This window comes from Carcharhinus amblyrhynchos, chromosome 18, assembly GCF_965287045.1.
Source record: "Carcharhinus amblyrhynchos chromosome 18, sCarAmb.v2.hapA, whole genome shotgun sequence".
Taxonomy (NCBI): domain Eukaryota; kingdom Metazoa; phylum Chordata; class Chondrichthyes; order Carcharhiniformes; family Carcharhinidae; genus Carcharhinus; species Carcharhinus amblyrhynchos.
In genome coordinates this window covers 23432359-23453993 of record NC_137341.1, presented here as the reverse complement: position 1 = coordinate 23453993, position 21635 = coordinate 23432359, and the positions used below count along the sequence as shown (strand labels likewise).

Sequence of the window (21635 nt, the reverse complement as noted above, 5' to 3'; positions counted from 1 at the left end):
TGTGCATAGAATGCGCTTCCAGTCAATTGTCTATGCTTATTTATCAGTTGTTCAAAGAGTCATTTTAACAAGAACCTGCCTGCATGGCTCTGAAGAACTGCTTACAACTAAGTTGAATTTGAAGAGCGAGCAATCTGTATGATACATTCACAGTTGTTTCAATAGGCAGGGGAGTTAATAACCAAAGAAACATTTAAGATAATTAGCAAAAGAAGTCGGGGAGATGATGTTTTTCATTACGCAGTGAGAGGTGATGATCTGGAATGCGCAGCCTGTAAACATAAAGAAAGCGTAATGAGCAGTAACATTGAAAGAGAATTGCATAAATACATAAAAAGGAAATTTTTGCAGGGCTATGTAGAAAGGGCACAAATGTGAGACTAATCAAATATACTGGCTTTTATAAAAAGCTTGTGGACCAAATAACACAACGGGCCAAATGGTGTATTCATCTGCAGCATAACTCTATGTGGGATTGTGGCAAAACATGTGTAATTGGGAGGAATACACTTAATTACTCACACTGAGTGAGAATGTTTCTTGTGTTGCTCAATGAGCAGCAGCATACAGACCAGGGCAGATGCCTTGGCCAGAGGTAACTGGCCATTGCCAAGTTCAAACAATAAACATGGACAGAATACAGAATCAGTCAGGTTCCAGTTCCTGATCTCTCTCCAGCAACCTCTCTGGGATACTTATGTATATGGATGTTGCTTGAAGACAGGATCAGGTGTGACTTCCCAAGCTCAAGCTGCATAGCCTTTTTCCATAGGCTGCTCTTAATCAGGCATGAGCACCAGCAAGGTGGCAAGATCTTCATGACAGATAGGAAAGAAACATTTGTGAAGGTTTAAAAAAAAATTAGAAAACAGAGGGATAGTCTTTGGCTCTTGGACTGACTAGCTACCACCAGTTCTCTACATTGTCCCATCAAACATTCCTCAGGAGCTATGGACCCAGAGATGAAAAAATGCAAGAATATTGGAAAGTGATGGAGCCTTATCTCAGGCACTGCTCTCTAAAGACTGCGAGTAAGGGAGAGAAAGTATGTAGAGGAGCTGCAGAGTGACAGAGAATGCATAAGAGTTATGGAACCAAATCATGTGCAATAATTTTACAGTGAGATAGAATGTGAATAAATGAGGGACACAGTGTGCGAGTGAACAGTGGAGGTTAGGAGAAAAGTAGAGCAGAAGGTGAGAGTAAGCAAGGAAGAGAAAGTGAGAACCAGCGATTGGAGGTTCTATGTGAGAAATGACAACCAAAAATAAACTCTCTCTCATACTTTTGTGACAGTGACTAGGACCAAGAGTCAGCTATTTTAACAAAATATTTTCAGATCTGAAATACAAGGGAAACCAAATCATCAGTATTTTTATTTCAGAATAATTTAAATCAATTAAATACACAGGGCAGCCAAAGATTTGCCAGCTGGAAAGATTCAAAAAAGCATCAGCTTTTTGAAATTCAGACAGTAGCACTGGTGGGACCAAGGGGAAAGGGGATAGAGATACTTTGCATGAAACAAAAAATTCTTGAATGATCTGTGGAGACACAGATAGAATTGAGAGAGGAATAAATCATTAATGCAGTTAAGGCTTTAAGTGTCAGAATTGGTTGGTTGAAAAGAGTTTGAACAGCAAAATGTGTGAATACCCAAAGTGAATGATGATAAAATCTACACCTCAAGCAGCTGGCCATCCGCAACATGGGAGAGAGAACAAATGTGCATTTATGCATTTTTCTGACCTCAGGACAATCCCAAGTACTTGACAGACAATGAAGTACTTACAGTGCATATGATGTAAGAAAAGTGGTAGTCAATTTGTGTCACTATCACTGTGACAGTGACAGATAATCTGTTTATTTTCCAAAGCGATGTTAGTTGAAGCAGTACAGTGAAGGTATCTGTCTGGTTCTTCTTGAAATAGTGCAATAGGATCTTTTACATCCACCCAAGAGAATTGGCATAATTTAACTTCTCATCCTACCGATAACACTTCCGATAATGCAGTGTTCCTTCAATGTTGCACTGGAAGTGTCAGCGTGGATCATATCCTCACAAATCCAGAATGGGACCTGAAGCCAAAACTTTCTGATTCGGAAGTGAGAATGATGCCCATTGAGCCACAACTGACACTGAATCCATCAGCTTTAAAATGTTTTGGAATGTCTTTTCATTAGTGCCTGGCTTCTTCATCTCTCCCTTTGTAGGAATAAAAACCAGATATTCACACTTTGAAGAACCTGGATATTATCCCATGTTTGATCATAGCACAAAGCAACACCAATACTAGGTGACAAAAGCAATCACATTCCTCAGATTTGTCAATTTATTAGATCCACATTTCCTTTAACAAAAACACAGACACACACAAGTCTCTTTCCAGTTCCTCGCTGCCCATCTGCAAACAGAGCCACCCAGTGAGGGCATCAGTGACACACTTTGTATGCCCACAACCCAATCCTCACACATCCCCAATCAGAAATACACAGACACTCCCAAGCCACTTGTCCTGAATTTATTTTCTCCCAATTTGAATACCCCCACCCCACTATGTCATCGATCAGTTTCCCTGTCCTACCCAGTTTACAATCTTATATTCCTCTGTAAGCTGCCCTTTCAATCACTTTCATCCAAGATAGAAAATCCAAAGCTTCTCCTCCTCAGTTCTCAGATCCCAGGGCTTGTGGCTCTTTGCTGCATCAGCTCCTTAAGTTCTTTTACTGATCAGCAATGAAATGATTGAGAAACGGTTACAGAGATTCCTAAGATACAAACTGCTGTAAATACAATATTCTACCTACACACTATGCAAAGAAGCACACGTAGTTACAACAAATGATTATTACATCCTCAGTTCATCGGTTTTATCAAAAGGTAGCCATTAATTTTATCTTGATGTTAACATGGGATGTTAAAGTAAAATTCAGGCTTGCACCTTTAATTTATCACAAATGTTTGCAGCCTGTATAAACCTCAGCCACAAACACTTTGTGACTGAACTTACATATTGTACTCAACTCATTACAGAATCACACAGGCTTGCTCTTCCATGTTGTCATGAAAGTGTGGAAACAACCTCTTCTGCTTGGTCAACGTGGTCCTTTGATAAGCCTTTGTAACTTCCCCTCTTGGGTCTGCTCCAGACCAATTCTTAAAGAGTGAAGTGCCTCAGGTGGGAGGCAGTGGGGGCAGGTGTGCGATGTATAACACAACGCTACATTACACTTCCCAAACTCCCTCCTTTCCAGAACATACCTTCAACGTTCAGTTATTCTCTCCGCTCATGGAGACGTTGATTCCATGTCAGTTGATAGGACAACTCAATGGATAATTTTCAACTACGTGAGCAGAATGGAAAGCATCAACGGGCCATCACGTTGATCCTGGTTCCCATCTTCCCAATCACACACATGCTTCCAGCTTTGGTGAGGGGGTTATGGGTGGTCTCTGGATAGCAATCAAAGTGGGACTTTATTCAATTTCTCTCTCCCTAGTTCAGGGATACTTGCAGCATTCGAGTCACCAACCCAGTTTATTCAACACAAGTAGAGATCAAACCTAGGCTGAAAACTGTCAGAAGACCCCCCCACTTAAAATCTTTCTAAAATAGTATGCCTTCAGCACAAAGCATCTTAGCAGGAAAATGGAACATTCTCATCAGTTGGTTTGAGAACCTATCAGAATTAGGATAGCTCTCAACCAACAAAATGAAACACAGATTTTTGTCAGTAAATAGTGTACTTGTGTTATTGTTTTGTGAGCAGAACTGTCGATCAGTAATGGATGTTCCTCATGGTTGTGATTGCGCTGGTCAGTCTTCGGGGGAGTCCCTTCACTGTTTGCCTGAACTCTTCGGGCTTTGCTTTCAGGGCAGTCACAATCTGTTGCAGAGTCCGAGATGGCTGCAAACCAAGAGCATCCATCACATTGCTGAGGTAATCTGGGAACAAAAGATGTGCAACATTCCTTTAAGTAAGATCAGCTTCCTTAAAGAATTTGCCAAATAACACCTTCCATTTGACAGCTCAGTGACTATCACTGTTTGCTGTGCAGATGCATGGATTTGGGCCAGTGTCTGCGGGAGTTTGCACATTCTGTCCGCAATTGCGTGGGTTTTCTCCGGGTGCTCCGGTTTCCTCCCACACCCCAAAAAACGTGCTCTTAGGCTGATTGGTGTAACAAATTGTCCCTAAATTAGTCTTCCCTCAATCTTCCCCAATAGGTGTAGACAAAGGTCATAAGTAGAGGAGGGCACTCAATGTTAAAATGGCAAATGGCGGTGCGGGCTCGTTGGGCCGAAGGGCCTGTTTCCCACGCTGTATTGTTCTTTGTATTTATATTATACAGTCTGCAGAACAGAATCAAGATTGGAAACAGGAGAAAACGTGACTTCTTCATTTAGGTCACATTAAGTTGTATTTTGAACGCTTATCAATGTAGAGGAGATAGAGAAGGTGAGCATCTCAACAATTCTGAGGTCCTGGATTTATTTTTTATTAATTTATAAGGTATGGGCATCACTGGCAAGACCAGCAATTATACCCATCCCTAGCTGCATTTGAGAGTACAACTGAGTAGCTTGCTAGACCATATCAGAGGGCAGTGAAGAGTGAACCACATTGCTGAGTGTCTGGAGCACATATAGGCCAAACTGTTTCTTGATTTTCAGAAGGCGTTTGACAAGGTGCCGCACAAGAGGTTATTATAGAAGGTCAGGGGGCATGGAGTTGGGGGTAGGGTGTTAGCGTGGATAGGGGATTGGCTGTCAAATAGGAGGCAGAGAGTGGGGGTCAATGGGTGCTATTCGGATTGGTGGTTGGTGAATAGTGGAGTGCCCCAGGGATCGGTGCTGGGGCCTCAGCTATTTACCATTTATATAGATGATCTGGAGGAGGGAACTGAGTGTATGGTGTAGAAATTTGCTGATGACACCAAGATTGGTGGAACGGCAAATTGCGCGGAGGGTGTGGAAAGTCTGCAGAAGGATCTAGATAGGCTGGGCGAATGGGCCAGGAACTGGCAAATGGAATTTAATGTTGGCAAGTGTGAAGTTGTCCACTTTGGTAGGAATAATGGTAGGAAGGACTATTACTTACATGGCGAAAAACTGCAGCATGCGACGGTGCAGATGGACCTCGGGGTCCTTGTGCATGAGTCGCAAAAACCCAGTCTGCAGATGCAGCAGGTGGTCAGGAAGGCGAATGGGATGCTGGCCTTCATAGCGAGGGGGATTGAATATAAAAGTAGGGAGGTCTTGCTGCAACTGTACAGGGCACTGGTGAGGCCGCAGCTGGAGTACTGTGTGCAGTTTTGGTTGCCGCACTTACGCAAGGATATTTTGGCCTTGAAGGGAGTGCAGAGGAGGTTTACTAGGCTGATACCGGAGTTGAGGGGGTTGAGCTATGAGGAGAGGCTGAATAAACTAGGCTTGTACTCATTAGAGTTTAGAAGAATGAGGGGAGATCTCATTGAGACATATAAGATGATGAATGGGATGGATAGGATAGAGGTGGAGAGACTCTTCCCGCTCAGAAAGGACAGTAGGACTAGAGGGCACAGCCTCAAGATAAAGGGGGGTGGGGGGCGGTTTAGAACGGAGTTGAGGAGGAACTTCTTCACTCAAAGGGTGATGAATCTCTGGAATTCTCTGCCCGTTGAAGTGGTGGAGGCTACCTCACTAAATATTTTTAAGACGTGGGTTGATGGGTTTTTGGTAAGAGAGGGGATTAAGGGTTATGGGGAGAGGGCGGGAATGTGGAACTGAGCCACGACAGATCAGCCATGATCTTACTGAATGGCGGGGCAGGCTCGAAGGGCTAGATGGCCTACTCCTGCTCCTATTTCTTATGTTCTTATAAGCAGATTTCCCCCCCAGAGGCCATTAGTGAACCAGATGTGTTTTCATAGCAATCCAGTAGTTTTGTGGTCATCATTACAGTGAATAGTTTTATCTCAAATTTTATTTCATTCATTACTTGGTTTTAAATTCCCCTTCGTCATGGTGGGATTTGAAATCATGTCTCTGGATCATTGGTCCAAGCCACTGGTTTGCTGATCCAATAGCGTAACCATCATGCTGGCATACTCTTCAATAGAGTCAAGATACAGGGAGGAGGAAGAGTTTGTAGGATGGAATATTTAGTCATTGGGATAGAGTATATTGAACAGTACCAATTGTTTTAAAAAGCTGGCACAGGCACCAATTGGCCTCCTTCTGTGCTGTATGATTCTATCACTAATCATAACATTATCAATAAAACACATAAATCTCTTCCCGTATATGTTCCACTTACCAATATCTGTGGCGAGCTGTTTGGTTGTGTGTGGTGTTAGCTCTGGGATTTGTAGAATGGATTCACAGTAAGTATGCATTGTTGCCCTGGCAACAGAGCCCAGCCAGTAATCAGCCATGTTGTCTAACTCTGGTAGCTCATCACCTATCAGGGATTATAAGCATGCAAAGTGTCAAATCCCACCTATAAGTGAATACAATCAAAAATGCACACAACTTCCATCACTGCTCTCCACAAACCTCAGCTTGTCTAACAGCCCACATCAAATTCCCACTCATCCAGCACCTAATTGACGCATATCAGCTCCCCATACATCTTAATGATCTATACGGGCTTTCTGTTCACCTTTGGGGTGAAATTCCCTATTGGAAGAGGAACATGGCTACCTTATACAGGAGCAGATTTGGGTGATGTTTGAGGTAGTAATATATGGTCTTAGTGATGGTGTAGATATGTAATTGGAAGCTCATCTTAGAAACAAACACTGCACCAAGGTTGCAAACAGTCAGTTACCCAACAGAAATCCATCTGAGTCTTGAAAGTGTGGAGTCTGCATGTACTTCCCATGTCTGCATGGGTTTCCTCCAGGTGCTCCAGTTTCCCCCCATAGCCTGAAAGGTGTGTTGCTGAGGTGCACTGGCCGTGCTAAATTCTCCCTCAGTATAACCGAACAGGTGCCAGAACGTGGTGACCAGGGGATTTTCCATTGCAGTATTAATGTAAGCCTACTTGTGACAATAATAAATTTCAAGAATTCTCCCTCATTGTTCTCAATCCACCCACCAGATGAAATAATTTCTCATTTTCTGTCCAATCAAAATCCTTTACTATTTTTGATATTCAAGAGAATATATCGCCTCATTACAGGAAGGATGTGGAAGCTATTGAAAGGATGCAGAGGAGACTTACAAGGATGTTGCCTGGATTGGGTGGCATGCCTTATGAGGATAGGTTGAGAGAGCTCGGTCTTTTCTCCTTAGAGAGACGAAGAATGAGTGGTGACCTGATAGAAGCGTAAAAGATGTTGGGAGGTATAGATCGGGTGGATTCTCAGAGGCTTTTTCCAAGGGCTGGAATGGTTGCTACAAGAGGATACAGGTTTAAGGTGCTAGAGAGTAGGTACAGGGGAGATATCAGGGTAAGTTTTTCACTCAAGAGGGTGGTGAGCGAGTAGAATTGGCTGCCGTCGATGGTGGTGGAGGCAAATTCAATAAGGTCTTTCAAGAGACTTCTGATGAATACATGGAACTTAATAGAATTAAGGGTTATAGGTAAGCCTAGTAGGTATGGATATCATCGGCGCAATTGTGGGCCGAAGGGCCTGCTTGTGCTGTAGTTTTTCTGTGTTCTATTTGGCACATCCACTACGACTCCCACCAATTTTTGTAGGTGTACCATAGAAAGCATTCTTTCTGGTTGCATCACAGCTTGATGCGACCAGAGCTCCTGCTTTGTTCAAAACTGCAAGAAACTACAAAGGACTACGTTGCGAACAAAACCCAGTCCATCATTCAATCCATCGCACATCAGCCTCCCACCTACTGACACTGTTTACACTTCCCGCTGCCTTGAAAAAGCAGCCAGCATAATTAAGGACCCCACGCACCCCGGACATACTCTTTTTCACCTTCTTCTGTCAGGAAAAAGATAAAGTCTGAGATCACATACAAACCCTGACGCAAGAATAGCTTCTTCCCTGCTGCTGTCAGACTTTTGAATGGACCTACCTTATATTAAGTTGCTTTTTCTCTACACCCTAGCTATGACTGTAACACTGCATTCTACACCCTCTCCTTTCCTTCTCCCCTACATAGTCTATGAACAGTATGCTTTGTCTGCATAGCACGCAAAAACAATACTTTTTACTGTATACCAATACATGTGACAATAATAAATCAAATCAAATCAAATAAAAGCCATGTTTAAGTAATGTCTTTGTAACTTAACTCTCCAAGTCTAGTTTCATTACGATAACTTTCCTCCTAGCTGCTAATAAAATCACATCTTCAGAAACAGCAACCTTCAAAGCCATGCACCCGCAGATTAGTCAGTGGAACAATGTCTATTTTTGAACTTTCTTTGTCATCTCATAATGTGGTAAATTATCCTGTCCACTCACCCAAGTCTGCTCCATCATCCCACCTCCATAACTCCCCCTGCCTACTTCTACTGTACCCCTCTCTCCTTCCATCCTGACCCCACCTTACACCCCCCACCCCTTACCTTGCTCTGGAGGGTATGGAAGCTTCCCAGAGTGCAGTGCCAGCTCCAGTGCTGGATCCTCCTGTGTTACAAATGGTTCCAGGTGCAGAGGCAGGGACATGATGTACTGGCCAATCTGGAAACAACAAACGCCACCAAAAAACAATTAGAACTCATAAATCTAACAACTGCCAGTGGTCAGTTTAACCTTGATGGTGGGGAAACTTCTAGAAATGATCATTCATGATAAAATTAATAGTCACTTGGAAAAATGTGGGATAATTAAGCTTGTATAGATTTGTTACAGGTACATTACATTTAAGTAAATTGCGTGAATTTTATGATGAGGTAACAGAAAGAGCTGATAAGGGTAAAGCTGTTGATGTAATGTACATGGATCTCCAAAGGGAACTGGATAAAGTGCTGCACAACCGGCTTGTAAGCAAAGTTAAAACTCTCGGAATTAAAAGGGTCAGTAGCAACCCGGATATGAAATTGGTTGAGTGACAAGAAACAAGAAGTAAGAACATAAGAAATAGGAGCAGGAGTAGGCCATCTAGCCATTCGAGCCTGCCCCGCCATTCAATAAGATCATGGCTGATCTGAAGTGAATCAGTTCAACTTTCCCGCTTTCTCCCCATAACCCTTAATTCCCTTGTCTATCAGAAATCTATCTACCCGTTACTTAAATATATTCAACGAGGTAGCCTCTACCACTTCAATGGGCAGAAAACTCCAGAGATTCACCACCCTTTGAGTGAAGAAGTTCCTCCTCAACTCCGTTCTAAACTGCACCCCCCCCCCTCCATTTTGAGGCTGTGCCCTCTAGTTCTGCTATCCTTTCTAAGCGGGAAGAATCTCTCTACCTCTACCCTATCCAGCCCCTTCATTATCTTGTAAGTCTCTATAAGATCCCCCCTCAGCCTTCTACACTCTAATGAGTACAGACCCAATCTATTCAAGTAGTGGTTACCACTTTTTTACAGACTGGAGGAAAGTTTACAGTGGAGATCCTCAGATGTTGGTGTTAGAATCCTTGCCCTTCCTTATATATATAAACTTCAGTGTACAGGGGACAATTTCAAATTTGCTGACAATACAAAATTTAGGAACTGAGGAGAATAGTACAGAACTTCAAAAGGGCATAGACAGGTTGGTGGAATGGGTGGACAAGTTGCAGACAAAACTTAATGCAGTAAGTGCAATGTGATTCATTTAGGTTGGAAGGGTATAAAACTAAAGAGGCTTCTGCAGCAGGGAGACCTGGGTGTATATAAGTTATTGAATGTGGCAGGATAAGTAGAGAGCATGGTTAATAAAGCATATGATAGCCTGGGCTTCATCAATAAGGGCCTAGAGTACAAGAGTAAGTAAGTTATGTTAAACCGATATAAAACACTGGTTTCGTCTCAACTGGAGGATCCCTGTCCAGTTCTGGACACCACACTTGAGGAAAGATGTGAAAGCACTAGTGTAGAAAAGATTCATGCGAATGATTCCAGGAGTGAGGAACATCAGTTATGTGGATAGATAGGAAAAATTGGGATTGTTTTCCTTGAATAAGAGAAGTTCGAGAGGTGATTTGGTAGAGGTATTCAAAATCATGAGGGGTCTTGCTCAGGGTGGACAGGTAGGAACTGTTCCTAATGATGGAAGTATCAAGAACAGAGGACATAGATTTAAGGTTATTGCAAAATAAGCAATGCGGCAAATGGTTAGGATATGGAACGTACTGCCTGAGAGAGAGCTGGAGACAGGTTCAATCGAGGGAAGTTGATTATGGTTTGAAAGGAAAAACGTGCAGAGCTATGGAAGAATGGCACTAGATGAACAGACATTAACAGGCTGAATGGCCTTCTTCTGTGTTGTAATCATTCTATGATTCTAATGGCAGAGCCTTGATGATGTTAACATATTTCTGAGTGCTTGCTTTCCCAAATTCCTGTTTCAGTTAACAAATGCCAAATCATATCTCATCAAAGTCAGAGGAAAGACAAAAGGTTAAATGCACACAAGCACGTCATGCAAGGACGCATAAGCGAGCCAGTAAGCAGCAGAGTGACTTGGAGCAGAGGGTTGTATTTCTACCCCTGTACTGAATGACCCGATCTCAGAGGTACGACCATTAGCCTAAGGCCCCATGGCAATTTGAGGCCGCTACTTGGAAACATGGTTATTGGATATGGCTTTATCAAATTGGGCAGAGGAAGGTGGATAATAGAGACACACAAATATTCAGCTTCACTGAGACACATTGTGAATTAGTTTACATGAGAAATTCCAGTCTGAGGAAAAAGTGTTAACACATTAAATTGAGAATGCAAAGCAAATTGACTTGCATTTGAAAAGTGAAGATGAGCATTTCAGATATGACATCCCAACACCTGCTTCCCTTAGAGTTCCAATCCCATCTGAAACATTGACTTGTTCTGTCCCTTTCTGACTTACCCGTTATGGACTTTCAGTATTCTTCCTTCATTGCCCATTTTCTCAGTTTTAAAAATGTTTCCACAATCAGCTACACAGATAGCTCTCTAAGCTACCTTTCTTGGTCTGGGAATGGCACATAGCAAAAAGATGGGCCAGAATTTTATGTTGCTTGGATGGGCATGCGCTGATCCAGAAAAGCATGAAATTGTATGAGAAGACAGAAGAACTATGAGCAACCATTAGGCAATTCAGCCCCTCGAGCCCACTCCACCATTCAATATGATCATGACGGATCTCATCTCAGCCTCAACTCCACTTTCCTGCCCATTCTCCATAACCCTTCAACCCATTACTAATTAAAAATCTGTCTATCTCCTTTTTCAATACGTTCTGGCATCCACTGCACGCTGGGTAGTGAATTCCACAGATTCACAACGCTGTGAGAGAAGTAGCTTTTCCTCATCTCTGTTTTAAACCTGTTAACCCCCTATCTTAAAACTATGACCTCTTGTTCTAGAGTGCTCCACAAGAGGGAACATCTGCTCTACATCTACTTTGTCAATACCTTTTATCATCTTATATACCTCAATTACATATTCTCTCATTCTTCTAAATTCTCAATTTCTCTAGAGATATAGGCCTAAACTGTTCAGTCTCTCTTCATAAGGCAGATCTCTCATCTCTGGAATCAATCAAGTGAACCTCCTCTGATCTGCCTCTAATGTCACTATATCCTTCCTCAAATAAGGGTACCAAAACTGTACACAGTATTCCAGGTGTGGTCTCACCAGTGCCTTGTATCATTGCAGCAATACTTCCTTACTTACATACTCTATTCTTTTAGCTATGAATGCCAAAATTCCATTTGCTTTTCTTTTTATCTGTTGTACCTGCATACCAGTTCTCTGGGACTCTGCACAAGGATACCTAGATCCCTCTGTACACCAAAGCATCCCAAAGTCTTTCGCCATTTAGATAACAAGTTGTTTTTCCATCTTTCGGACCAAGATGGATAACCTCACACTTATCCATGTTAAACTCCATGTGCCACACTTTGGCTCACTCACCTAACTTACCTATATCCATTTGTGAGTTTCTTATTTCCTCATTGCAACTTACTGTCCCACCTATTTCAGTGTCATCTGCAAATTTGGCTACAGTACCTTCCAGTCCTGTATCCAAGTCATTAATATAGATTGTAAATACATGGGGTCCGAGAACCAAACCTTACTGCACCCCACTAGTTACATCTTGTCAACCAAAATAAGACCCATGTATCCCATCTTTCTGCCTTCGGTCAGTTAGCCAGTCTTCTATCCAAGCTAATAAATTATCCCACCCCTTGTGATCTTTTACCTTGTGTATTAACCTTTTGTGCAGCACCATATCAGACATCTTCCTGAAGTCTAGATACATCTACAGGATCCCCATTATCCACTTGGCTTGTTATACCTTTGAATAACTCTAGCAAATTAGTCAAGTACAACTTTTTCATGAAACCATATTGACTCTGATGGATTGAGTTTTGACTTTACAAATGTCCTGTTATTACTTCCTTAATAATGAATTCTAATAATTTCCCAACAACAGATGTTAAACTAACTGGCCTACAGTTTCCTATTTTCTGCCTCCCTCCCTTTTTGAATAAGGGTGTATATTAGTATTTTTCCAATCCACTGGAACCCTTCCCTCATCCAGGGAATTTTGGAATATTATAATCAGTGGATCTACTCTCTCCGCTGTCACTTCCTTTAATTCCCAACGATGTAGGCCATTAAGCCCTGAGGACTTGTCCATATGCCTTCAATCCCAACAGTTTGTTGAGTATTATTTCCTTATTGATGATGATTGTTCTAAGTTCCTCCATTCCTATAACCTCTGCATTACCTGTTACTATTGGGGTGGTATTAGTGTCCTCCATCATGAAGGCTGAGGCAAAATACTAACTTAGCATCTCCATCATTACTGCATTCCGCATTATTAACCATTCTCATCCTCCAAGAGATCAACATTCACTTTAGTTACTCTTCCCCTTTGCTATCCTTTTTTAGTGCTAGTCATCTTTCATAATTTACCTTTGCTTTTTAATTAATTTTTTAGCAACCCTTTGTTGATCTTTAAAAAGTTCCCAATCTTCCACCTTGGCACTGACCTTTGCAATGTGGTACGCCATCCTTTCATTGTTGCTGGGTCAAAATTCTGGTAATCCCTAGAATTAGCACTGAATTCTAGGGATTACTCTAGAATTGGTAATCCCATTGAATGGCTGTAAATTGGGAAAGAGCTGTGTGCAGCAGGACTTGGGTGTCCTTGTGCACCACTACTGAAGGTAAGCATGCAGGTGCAGCAGACGATAAAAAAGGCAAATGGTATGTTGGCCTTCATTGCAAGAGGTTTTGAGCACAGGAGCAGGGATGTGTTGTTGCATTAAACAGGGCCTTGCTGAGGCCACATCTCGAGTATTGTGTGCAGTTTTGGTCTCCTGTTCTGAGGAAGGACGTTCTTGCTCTTGAGAGAGTGCAGCGAAGGTTTACCAAGCTGATTCCGGGAATAGCAGGACTGATGTGTGAGGAAAGATTGACCAGGTTAGGATTGTTTTTGCTGGAGTTCAGACAAATGAGGGGGGAATCGCATAGAGACTTACAAAATTCTAACAGGACTACTCAGGGTAGATGTAGGGAGAACGTTCCCAATGATAGGGGAGTCCAGAACCAGGGGTCACAGCCTGAGGATTCAGGGTAGGTCATTTAGGACGGAGGTGAGGAGACATTTCTTCACCCAGAGAATGGTAAGCCTGTGGAATTCATTATCACAGGAGGTAGTTGATACCAAAACATTGAATGTATTCAAGAGACAGCTGGATATAGCACTTGGGGCAAATGGGATCAAAGGTTATAGGGAAAAAGCAGGATTAGGTTATTGAATTGGATGATCAGCCATAATCGTAATGAATGGCGGAGTGGGCTCAAAGGGCCAAATGGCCTCCTCCTGCTCCTCTATGTTTCTATGGATATCTTCATCCCACAGATCACAGCAGTTCAAGGCAGCAGCTCACCTTCAATCAAAAATGAGTAATAAATGTTGATCTTGCCAGCAACACCCACATAGTAAAGATGTTTATATGTAAATACCTACATAGTCAGAGTGGGTGCAGAAACTGGAGAAAATGATTCATATGAGCTATGACAAAGACAAGATTGTTTTTCAAGAAAACAAGACACTTACATTGCTGATGTATTCAAGAGGAGCAAGGCTAAATGTTGGGAGATCCTCAGTCAGTGTCTCTCCCATTGTTCCCATGTTCCAGGTCTTTTCAGGATGCATGGAGAAAACACAAGATTCAGTATGCATGTAATAAAGAAACTGAACATCTGGTGCAAACAGTCATGGAACCAATATAAACATTTGTGTTTGTGCTAAGTTTCCTCTTCACAGGTATTGTAATTTCCCCCATTTGCAATCACTCGCCCCACAGACAGTATCCCCGCCAACCAATGCTAGCCCTGCCCATCCCCCAACCCCTCAATCAACTCATTCTAAAAATCCTAGGAATGAGGGGTAAGCTCCAATGGGCTGAACAACCATCTCACCTCCATCCTGGGCACCTGTGCCAGCTGCTGCTTGATGCGGAGGAATACAGAGTCAAAGGCGAGTTGATGTGCCTGCTGGTTAAGACGGGTCAGCGCTGCACGAGCTTCCGACAGCAAATTATTGTTTCCTGTTCCCTTTTCCTACAAAGCAGGAGAAAAGGATTCTAACAATAGACCCTTAACCACAGGGATTTATTGTATCTGACCTTTCAAAAGGTTTTCGATTGTTCTCCTCCCAGTTTTCTCACCTGTTCCCTGGTAAAGAATGGAATCTTACCTTCAACATATAAAGTATTTCCATCAGACTGGCATATTCACTTGGATTTGCCTTCAGTAAATAATTATATTCTTGCCAAGGATTTTTGATGGAGGTTTTTTTGTCAGAGAAGCTGGTTTCTTGTATGCCAGTCAGACTGTGTGGGCTGTATGACTCAGACAAATACTTCCCTGCAGTAGATAATATCCTAAAAGAGGGATTCCAAAAGATTGGAAAAGCTTACAATCCAGTTTAAACATGGCAGAGCATTTGTAAAGTGGAGAACAGTCTCTGAATTGATCTCACCCCATTACATAGAATATACTGAACTGAACTAGGCCATTGCACTGCATCAGTGTTTATCACTACATCACATTCATTCTTCCTCACACTCATTGCATTCTGTTTCTTTGAACAGGTCTCTAATCCTCTGTACAAGAATTTACAGATTCTAATTCAACAGTGGTGTTTGACAAGAAAATTCCACATTTTAACCACTCCGTGTGAAGATATCTTTATCCATCTCCCCGTGAAATCATGCCTGTGATAGTCTTAAGGTCAACGTTCAATGGATTTGCTCCATCTGAAGCGCTTAGGTTGAGAGGAATTTTCCCAAGTTTGATGATGATGATTGGGGGTGGGGGTGGGGCAGTGGAGGGAGGGAGGGAGGGGGGAGAGAGAGAGAGAATATGGCACAAGGTCCAGATATTGGTTTCGTGCCAGCATGAAATTACAGCTAGATCTTCCTCTGGTGACCACCACGGCAGATCAGAAGACCCACCAGGAGCTGGTGCGAACCTCACCTGCATTCCGTTAGTGGGCTGTAGATGAAGGTCTGACTGTCTAGCATTGGGTTTTCCCAACAACCCAAATTGGCACACTCATCAGATTCCCATCCATGTCTCACTGTAACCGGCATCCCTCAAACTACCTTGTTTACTGGCTTAATACCACTCCACACGTAGCTAGCCTCGCCAGATGAATATGCCATACTTCCCCTCAATCTCTCACCCCATTGATCAGACTTGCAGGCTTCCTTTCCTATTCTCATAATTAACTCCATTTTGCTATTCACCTTTCAGTAGGCTCTATTGGAAGCATGAGTGTGTTATTTGGAACTAACCTGTTGGACAGCTGCTGCTCATAGTCCCCACACTGTCGCAATAGTTCACCGCAGGTTGCTATAATTCTAAAATTAAAACAATGTGTGATTAGAGAGTGAGAAAGAATCAAATAGTCAGTCATAACTAACAGAACTTTGATCAGAAATGAAATGAATGAAAATCAGAACACACAGAACCTATTAACAGTCCTCCACCTATTTCTAATTCCATAACATTGTCTGAGTCTATCCCTACCTCAGCTTACATGCTGCTGAAACCCTCATTTATGCCTTTTGTTACTTCCAACATATTTCTGGTCAGCTCTCACATTCCATTCTCTGTAAATATGGCATCACCCAAAACTCTGTGCCCCATGTGCTCAGTCCAGTTCACCCATTACCCCTGTGCTTGCTAACCCATACTGGCTCCTGGACAAGCAGTGCCACGATTTTAAAATTCTCATCCTTGTTTCTAAATCTCTCCATGGTCATGCCCCTATCTATCTCTACAGTCTCCTCCAGTCCTACAACCTCCCATACATCTGCACTTAACTAATTCTGCTCTCCAACATTCACAACTTTAATTGTTTCCCCTTTGACAGCTGTGTATTCAGCTGCTTGGACTCTAAGCTCTTGAATTTCTAACTTAAACCTTTTCAACTCTCTATCTTTCCTTAAGATGTTCCTTAAATCCTAGTTTTATGATCAAGCTCTTGGCTATCTGCCCAAATATCATCTTATGTGTCATTTTTTTTCCTGCTAAAGTTCCTGTGATAAGCTTTTCAATGATTCATTATGTTAAAGGCACTTTATAAATACAATCTGTTGTTGCCAAAAGAAGAAGGATTGTCAACAAATCTTGAAGAAGGAACTTGCAGCTACTGGTTTGACTGAACTAAAACATCACCACCATTAATCACAGCATAGAGTCACAGGAGTTTTCAGCATAGAAACAGGTCCTTTGGTCCAACTTGTCCATGCAGCCCAGTTTTTACCATTAAGCTAGTCCCAACTGCTCACATTTGGCCCATATCCCTCTATACCCATCTTACCCATGTAACTGTCTAAATGCTTTTCAAAAGACAAAATTGTAACTGCCTTTACTACTATGTCTGGCAGCTTGTTCCAGCCACTCACCACCCTCAGTGAAAAAAATTGCCGCTTTGGAATCTCTTCCCTCTCACCTTAAATCTATGCCCTCTAGTTTTAGACTCCCCTACCTTTGGGAAAGGATGTTGACTATCTATCTTACCTATGCCCTTCATTATTTTATTGACATCTATAAGGTCACCCCTAAGCCTCCTAAGCTACAGGGAAAAAAAAGTCCCAGTCTATCCATCCTTATAACTCAAACCATTAAGTCCCAATAGCATCCTTTCCTGCGATCTTTCTAGCAGCTTCTTCCCTCTCTGATCCTGGTTCTGATGGGGGAACTGTCAGCCTGCCCTCATCAAATCACAAGTCTGCTCTCATAACAACTGTCTTGGCAACACGCAGCAAAAAGAATAGGATGTAGAAAATGTCTTTCCTTGGAAAATCGTATTAAAAAACATTTTGTTGTCCCCTAAACCAAATGGATAGACAATATGAGGAGGGGCATGAAATTAGAGACATTAAACTGGCAGGAGTGCAAGGGTGCTGAAAGGAACATGTGAACAAGCATGTGTTACAATGAGGACCAAGTGTATTCCCAGGTAAAACCGTCTGTTACATTGATAATAAAAGCAAAATACTGTGGCTGCTGGAATCCAAAACAAAAACAGAAAATGCTGGAAAATCTCAGCAGATCTGACAGTATCTGTGGAGAGAGAGTAGAGCCAACATTTCAAGTCTAGATGACCCTTCATCAGAGCTGGTTCACTAGAACATTGCAAAAGATCAAGGACTGACATGTGGGCATGACAGCAGGGTGGTATGTTGAAGTCGCAAGCACAGGAAGGTCTGGGTCCAGCTTGTGGATGGACCGAAGGTATACTGAAAAGTGGTCACCCAGTCTACGTTTGGTTGCTCCGATGTAGAGTAGATTGAAGGAGTGCATGTGAAGCGCTGTTTCACCTGAAACGGGTGTTTGGGACCTGGGATGTGAGCAGGGAGGAGGTAAAGGGCAGGTATTGCACCTTCTGTGATTGCATGAGAAGATGCTGTGAGCAGAGGGTGAGGTGTTGGGTGTGATGGAGGAGTGGACCATGGTGTCCAAGAGAGAACAGTCCCTGAGGAATGCTGACAGGAGGAGTAAGATGAAGATGTGTTGAGTGGTGGTATCATGCTGAAGTTGGTGGAAATGGCGAAGGATGATCCTTTGAATGTGGAGGCTGATGGGGTGAAAAGTGAGGACAAGGGGAACCCTATCCTGGTTCTGGGAGGGGAGGGGGTGAGAGCACTGGCCCTAGGGATGGGTTGGATGCAGCTGAGAGCCCTGTCAGTCACAGTGGGAGGAAAACCATGATTGAGGAAGAAGAAAGATATATTGGCAAGCTATTTTGGAAAGTGGCATCATCAGAACAGATGCAGCGAAGGCAAAGGAACTGAGAGAATGAAGTCCTTATGGATGTGGGGTGTGAAGTCAAGGTAGCTGTGGGAGTCGGTGGGCTTGTAATGGATACTGGTAGACAGTCTATCACCAGAAACAGACACAGACCGGCCAAGGAAGGGAAAGGCTCTGATGAAAGGTCATCCAAACTTGGAACATTAGCTCTACTCTCTCTCTACAGATGCTGTCAGACCCGCTGAGATTTTCCAGCATTTTCTATTGATGTTACATTGATGATGTCGATGGAGAAGAAACATATATCAACACAGATGTGAGTGATGGGGCATATGACAGTTAAACTGCCAGCAAAGGGGTGAAGAGGGGATGAAAGTTCTGCACTGAATTCACTGCCCCATCACCTGATCGAGTTTTGGAACGCTGTCCAGTCTTCCTGGAATAAGGATCCATTGGAGATGTCTTCCAGTTTGCATTTCTTGCGAATGGACTGAAGAGTACTGGCAAAGCTGGACACGTATCTGGAACAGGGAATTAAAATGTGAGCCACAAGCACCCCCTCAGGTATAATCCATGACACAACATTAGCATCCTCCTCTCCACAGAATTAAACTACAATATGTTATATTTTAACTTTTTTAAAATTCATTTGTGGGACATGAGTGTCACTGGCTGGCCAGCATTTATTGCCCATCCCTAGTTGCCCCAGGGCAGTTGAGAGTCAATCACATTGCTGTGACTCTGGAGTCACATGTAGGCCAGACCAGGTGAGAACAATTCTTACCCTAAAGGGCATTAGTGAACCAGATGGGTTTTTACGACAATGGTATCATGGTCTTCAGTAGATTCTTAATTCCAGTTTTTTTTTAAGTTCAATTCAAATTCCACCATCTGCTGTGGCAGGATTCGAACCCAGGTCCCCCACAACATTAGCTGAGTTTCTGGATCAATAGTCTAGCAATAATACCACTATGCCATTGCCTCCCCCACAGCTCGATTCAGAATATGTGACAAATTTAAGTGGTTGATAAAGATTATGGGTGGTATTTTCTGGCTGCACTCATCCCAAGACTGGGAAATTCTGCCCAAGGTCAACAGACCTTTGCACGATTCCCATCCCCCCCGCCCCCGCTCGCCCACTACAATTACCGGGTGGGCGGCATAGGAAAATTCCACCCTGTGTCTCACTTAACTGCATCAGATGATTTTCCTCTTACAAGAGGCTAAATTACAGGATCGGAATACTTGTTCCAATGCAGATGGAAAATGGGATCACCAATTTGTATGTGCAGACGTTAGAATGCAAAGTCAGGCAGCTGCTTGAGTGTACCAACACAGAAAAATGTCAAAAGATCTCTCTAGTGGTGTTTTCCCACTAATTATAATACACCGTCACTGGGCAGTGCAGCAGCTCACCGCCACTGGGCAGCAGAGTGATCCATAGCTACCGGGGAGCGGAATGGACCACTATCACTGGTGGCGAAGTGGCACATGGCCACTGGGCAGTGCAAAGCTACTGGACAATAAAAAGAGACTCACTTTGAGAAGAGAGCTTTCAGTGCTTTGAGTAGGCCACAAACTGCAAGTCCATCAGTTAGTTTGATGCATCTGTCCACTGCCCCACTGGCCAGGCTGAAGAGTTTATTCACTGACTGATTAAGTTCCTGGACACAGTCAATCACCTCTCCACATTCCTGAAGAGAAAAGGCAGGAAAAGGGAATTATTGACAAATGAAGACAATCATTTTAACCACTGAAGGGCAACTTATCACAAATTATTTTAAAACAAATTCATTTCTGGGATGTGAGCAACACTGCTTTTATTGCCCATCCCAAGTTGTCCTTGGGAAGGTGGGGGTGAGCTACCTTCTTGAACTGCAGCAGTGGATCTAGTACACCTACAGTGCTGTTAGGGAGGAAGTTCCAGGATTTGAATCAGAGACAGTGAAGGAATGGTGATATAGTCCAAGACAGGATGGTGGGGAAGTTACAGTGACAATGAACCCTTGTATCTGCTGCCTTAATCCTTCTAGGTGATAAAAACTTCAGAAGGTATTTTTGAAAAAGACTTGGAAAACAATTGTAATCTAGTTTATAGATAGTACACACTGCTGTCGCTATATGTCAGTGCTGGGAAGCTGCTTAAGGTGACTAATGAGAGGCCAATCAAGTGGATTGCTTTGTCCTGAATGGTGTCAAACTCCTTAAGCCGACCACACCCAGAGACCAGACACTTGTACTGAGGGAGTGCTGCACTGCTGGATGTGCTGGGGGCGATTCAGTGCAGCAGACCGGGAGACGTAAGTGGAGGCCGTTTAGCGGGCTCTCCGCTGGGCACCATGGCCTTCATGTGTCTCCGGGCCTCAGATTTTCTGTCGGTGTCAGCTCCATGCCAGTAATCAGTGTGGAACTGCTTTAAATATTTAAATAAGCATTTAAATCCTAGTAGTGGGCCTGCGAATGAAGTCTCCAGGCCCGCTAGCCTCTCCCCTCCGCCAGGAGTGGTTCACTCCAGCGAGGTTTACACCAGCTCTCCACTGATGGGGAGCTGACAGCCCCACCCTGCCGGAGTGGAGACAGTCCATGGAGGCTGTAGGGGGAGTGCCGCCTGGACTTTGCCAGCCTGGCTCCCAGCACCGCCCAAGAGGCAAAGTGGCAATGGCCAAGGGTCACCTTAGCACTGCCTACTGTTCATCGGGCAGTGCTAAGGGGACAGAGCCTATTGGGGATCCCACTGCCACTCTGTATTTTGGATCAGTGGCACAGGGACAGAGGACAATGATTGGTGCTGGTCATTGGGATGCGGGATGTCCCGGCCCAGAGACAGAGGCATCGGGAAGGCCAATGGTCAAGGGGGTGTGGGGAACCTGGTCGCCATCATACAAATCAGTTGTCAAACCAAACCTCAGATGGAGTAAGTTTCCATGGCACTGTTTCAAAGGAGTGAAGGAGTTGGTGATGATGTTGGGTGCTCAGAACTGGAAGCTGTCCAGTCTCAAGTTTCTTCCTCAAGGTGGAGGATAAGGTCATGTCTGGCCCAGGGAGGTGTAGGAGTGCGCGGCACTGAGTGCGCGTGCCGAGGGGGCTGCGCGGCACTGAGCGCGCGTGCCGAGGGGGCTGCGCGGCACTGAGCGCGCGTGCCGAGGGGGCTGCGCGGCACTGAGCGCGCGTGCCGAGGGGGCTGCGCGGCACTGAGCGCGTGTGCCAAGGGGGCTGCGCGGCACTGAGCGCGCGTGCCGAGGGGGCTGCGCGGCACTGAGCGCGCGTGCC

General features: G+C 43.7%; 1 protein-coding gene across 3 annotated transcripts in view; it reads right to left on the bottom strand.

Moving 5' to 3' along the window:
- Positions 1 to 16: 16 nt before the first annotated feature.
- Positions 17 to 21635, bottom strand: part of cog7 (component of oligomeric golgi complex 7) — a 51511-nt gene continuing 29892 nt past the window's right edge. For 2 of the 3 annotated variants that reach the window (XM_080206573.1, XM_080206574.1), the window contains exons 10-18: positions 19905 to 20059; positions 18770 to 18886; positions 15902 to 15967; positions 14800 to 14986; positions 14523 to 14663; positions 14158 to 14241; positions 8524 to 8638; positions 6301 to 6444; positions 17 to 3947 (exon numbers count right to left, since the gene is read on the bottom strand). In XM_080206573.1, the coding sequence (XP_080062699.1) occupies positions 3781 to 3947; positions 6301 to 6444; positions 8524 to 8638; positions 14158 to 14241; positions 14523 to 14663; positions 14800 to 14986; positions 15902 to 15967; positions 18770 to 18886; positions 19905 to 20059 (1176 nt within the window). In that variant the 3' untranslated portion in view covers positions 17 to 3780. The remainder of the gene's footprint in view (positions 3948 to 6300; positions 6445 to 8523; positions 8639 to 14157; positions 14242 to 14522; positions 14664 to 14799; positions 14987 to 15901; positions 15968 to 18769; positions 18887 to 19904; positions 20060 to 21635) is intronic. The other variant, XR_013888917.1, reaches the window with a different exon arrangement.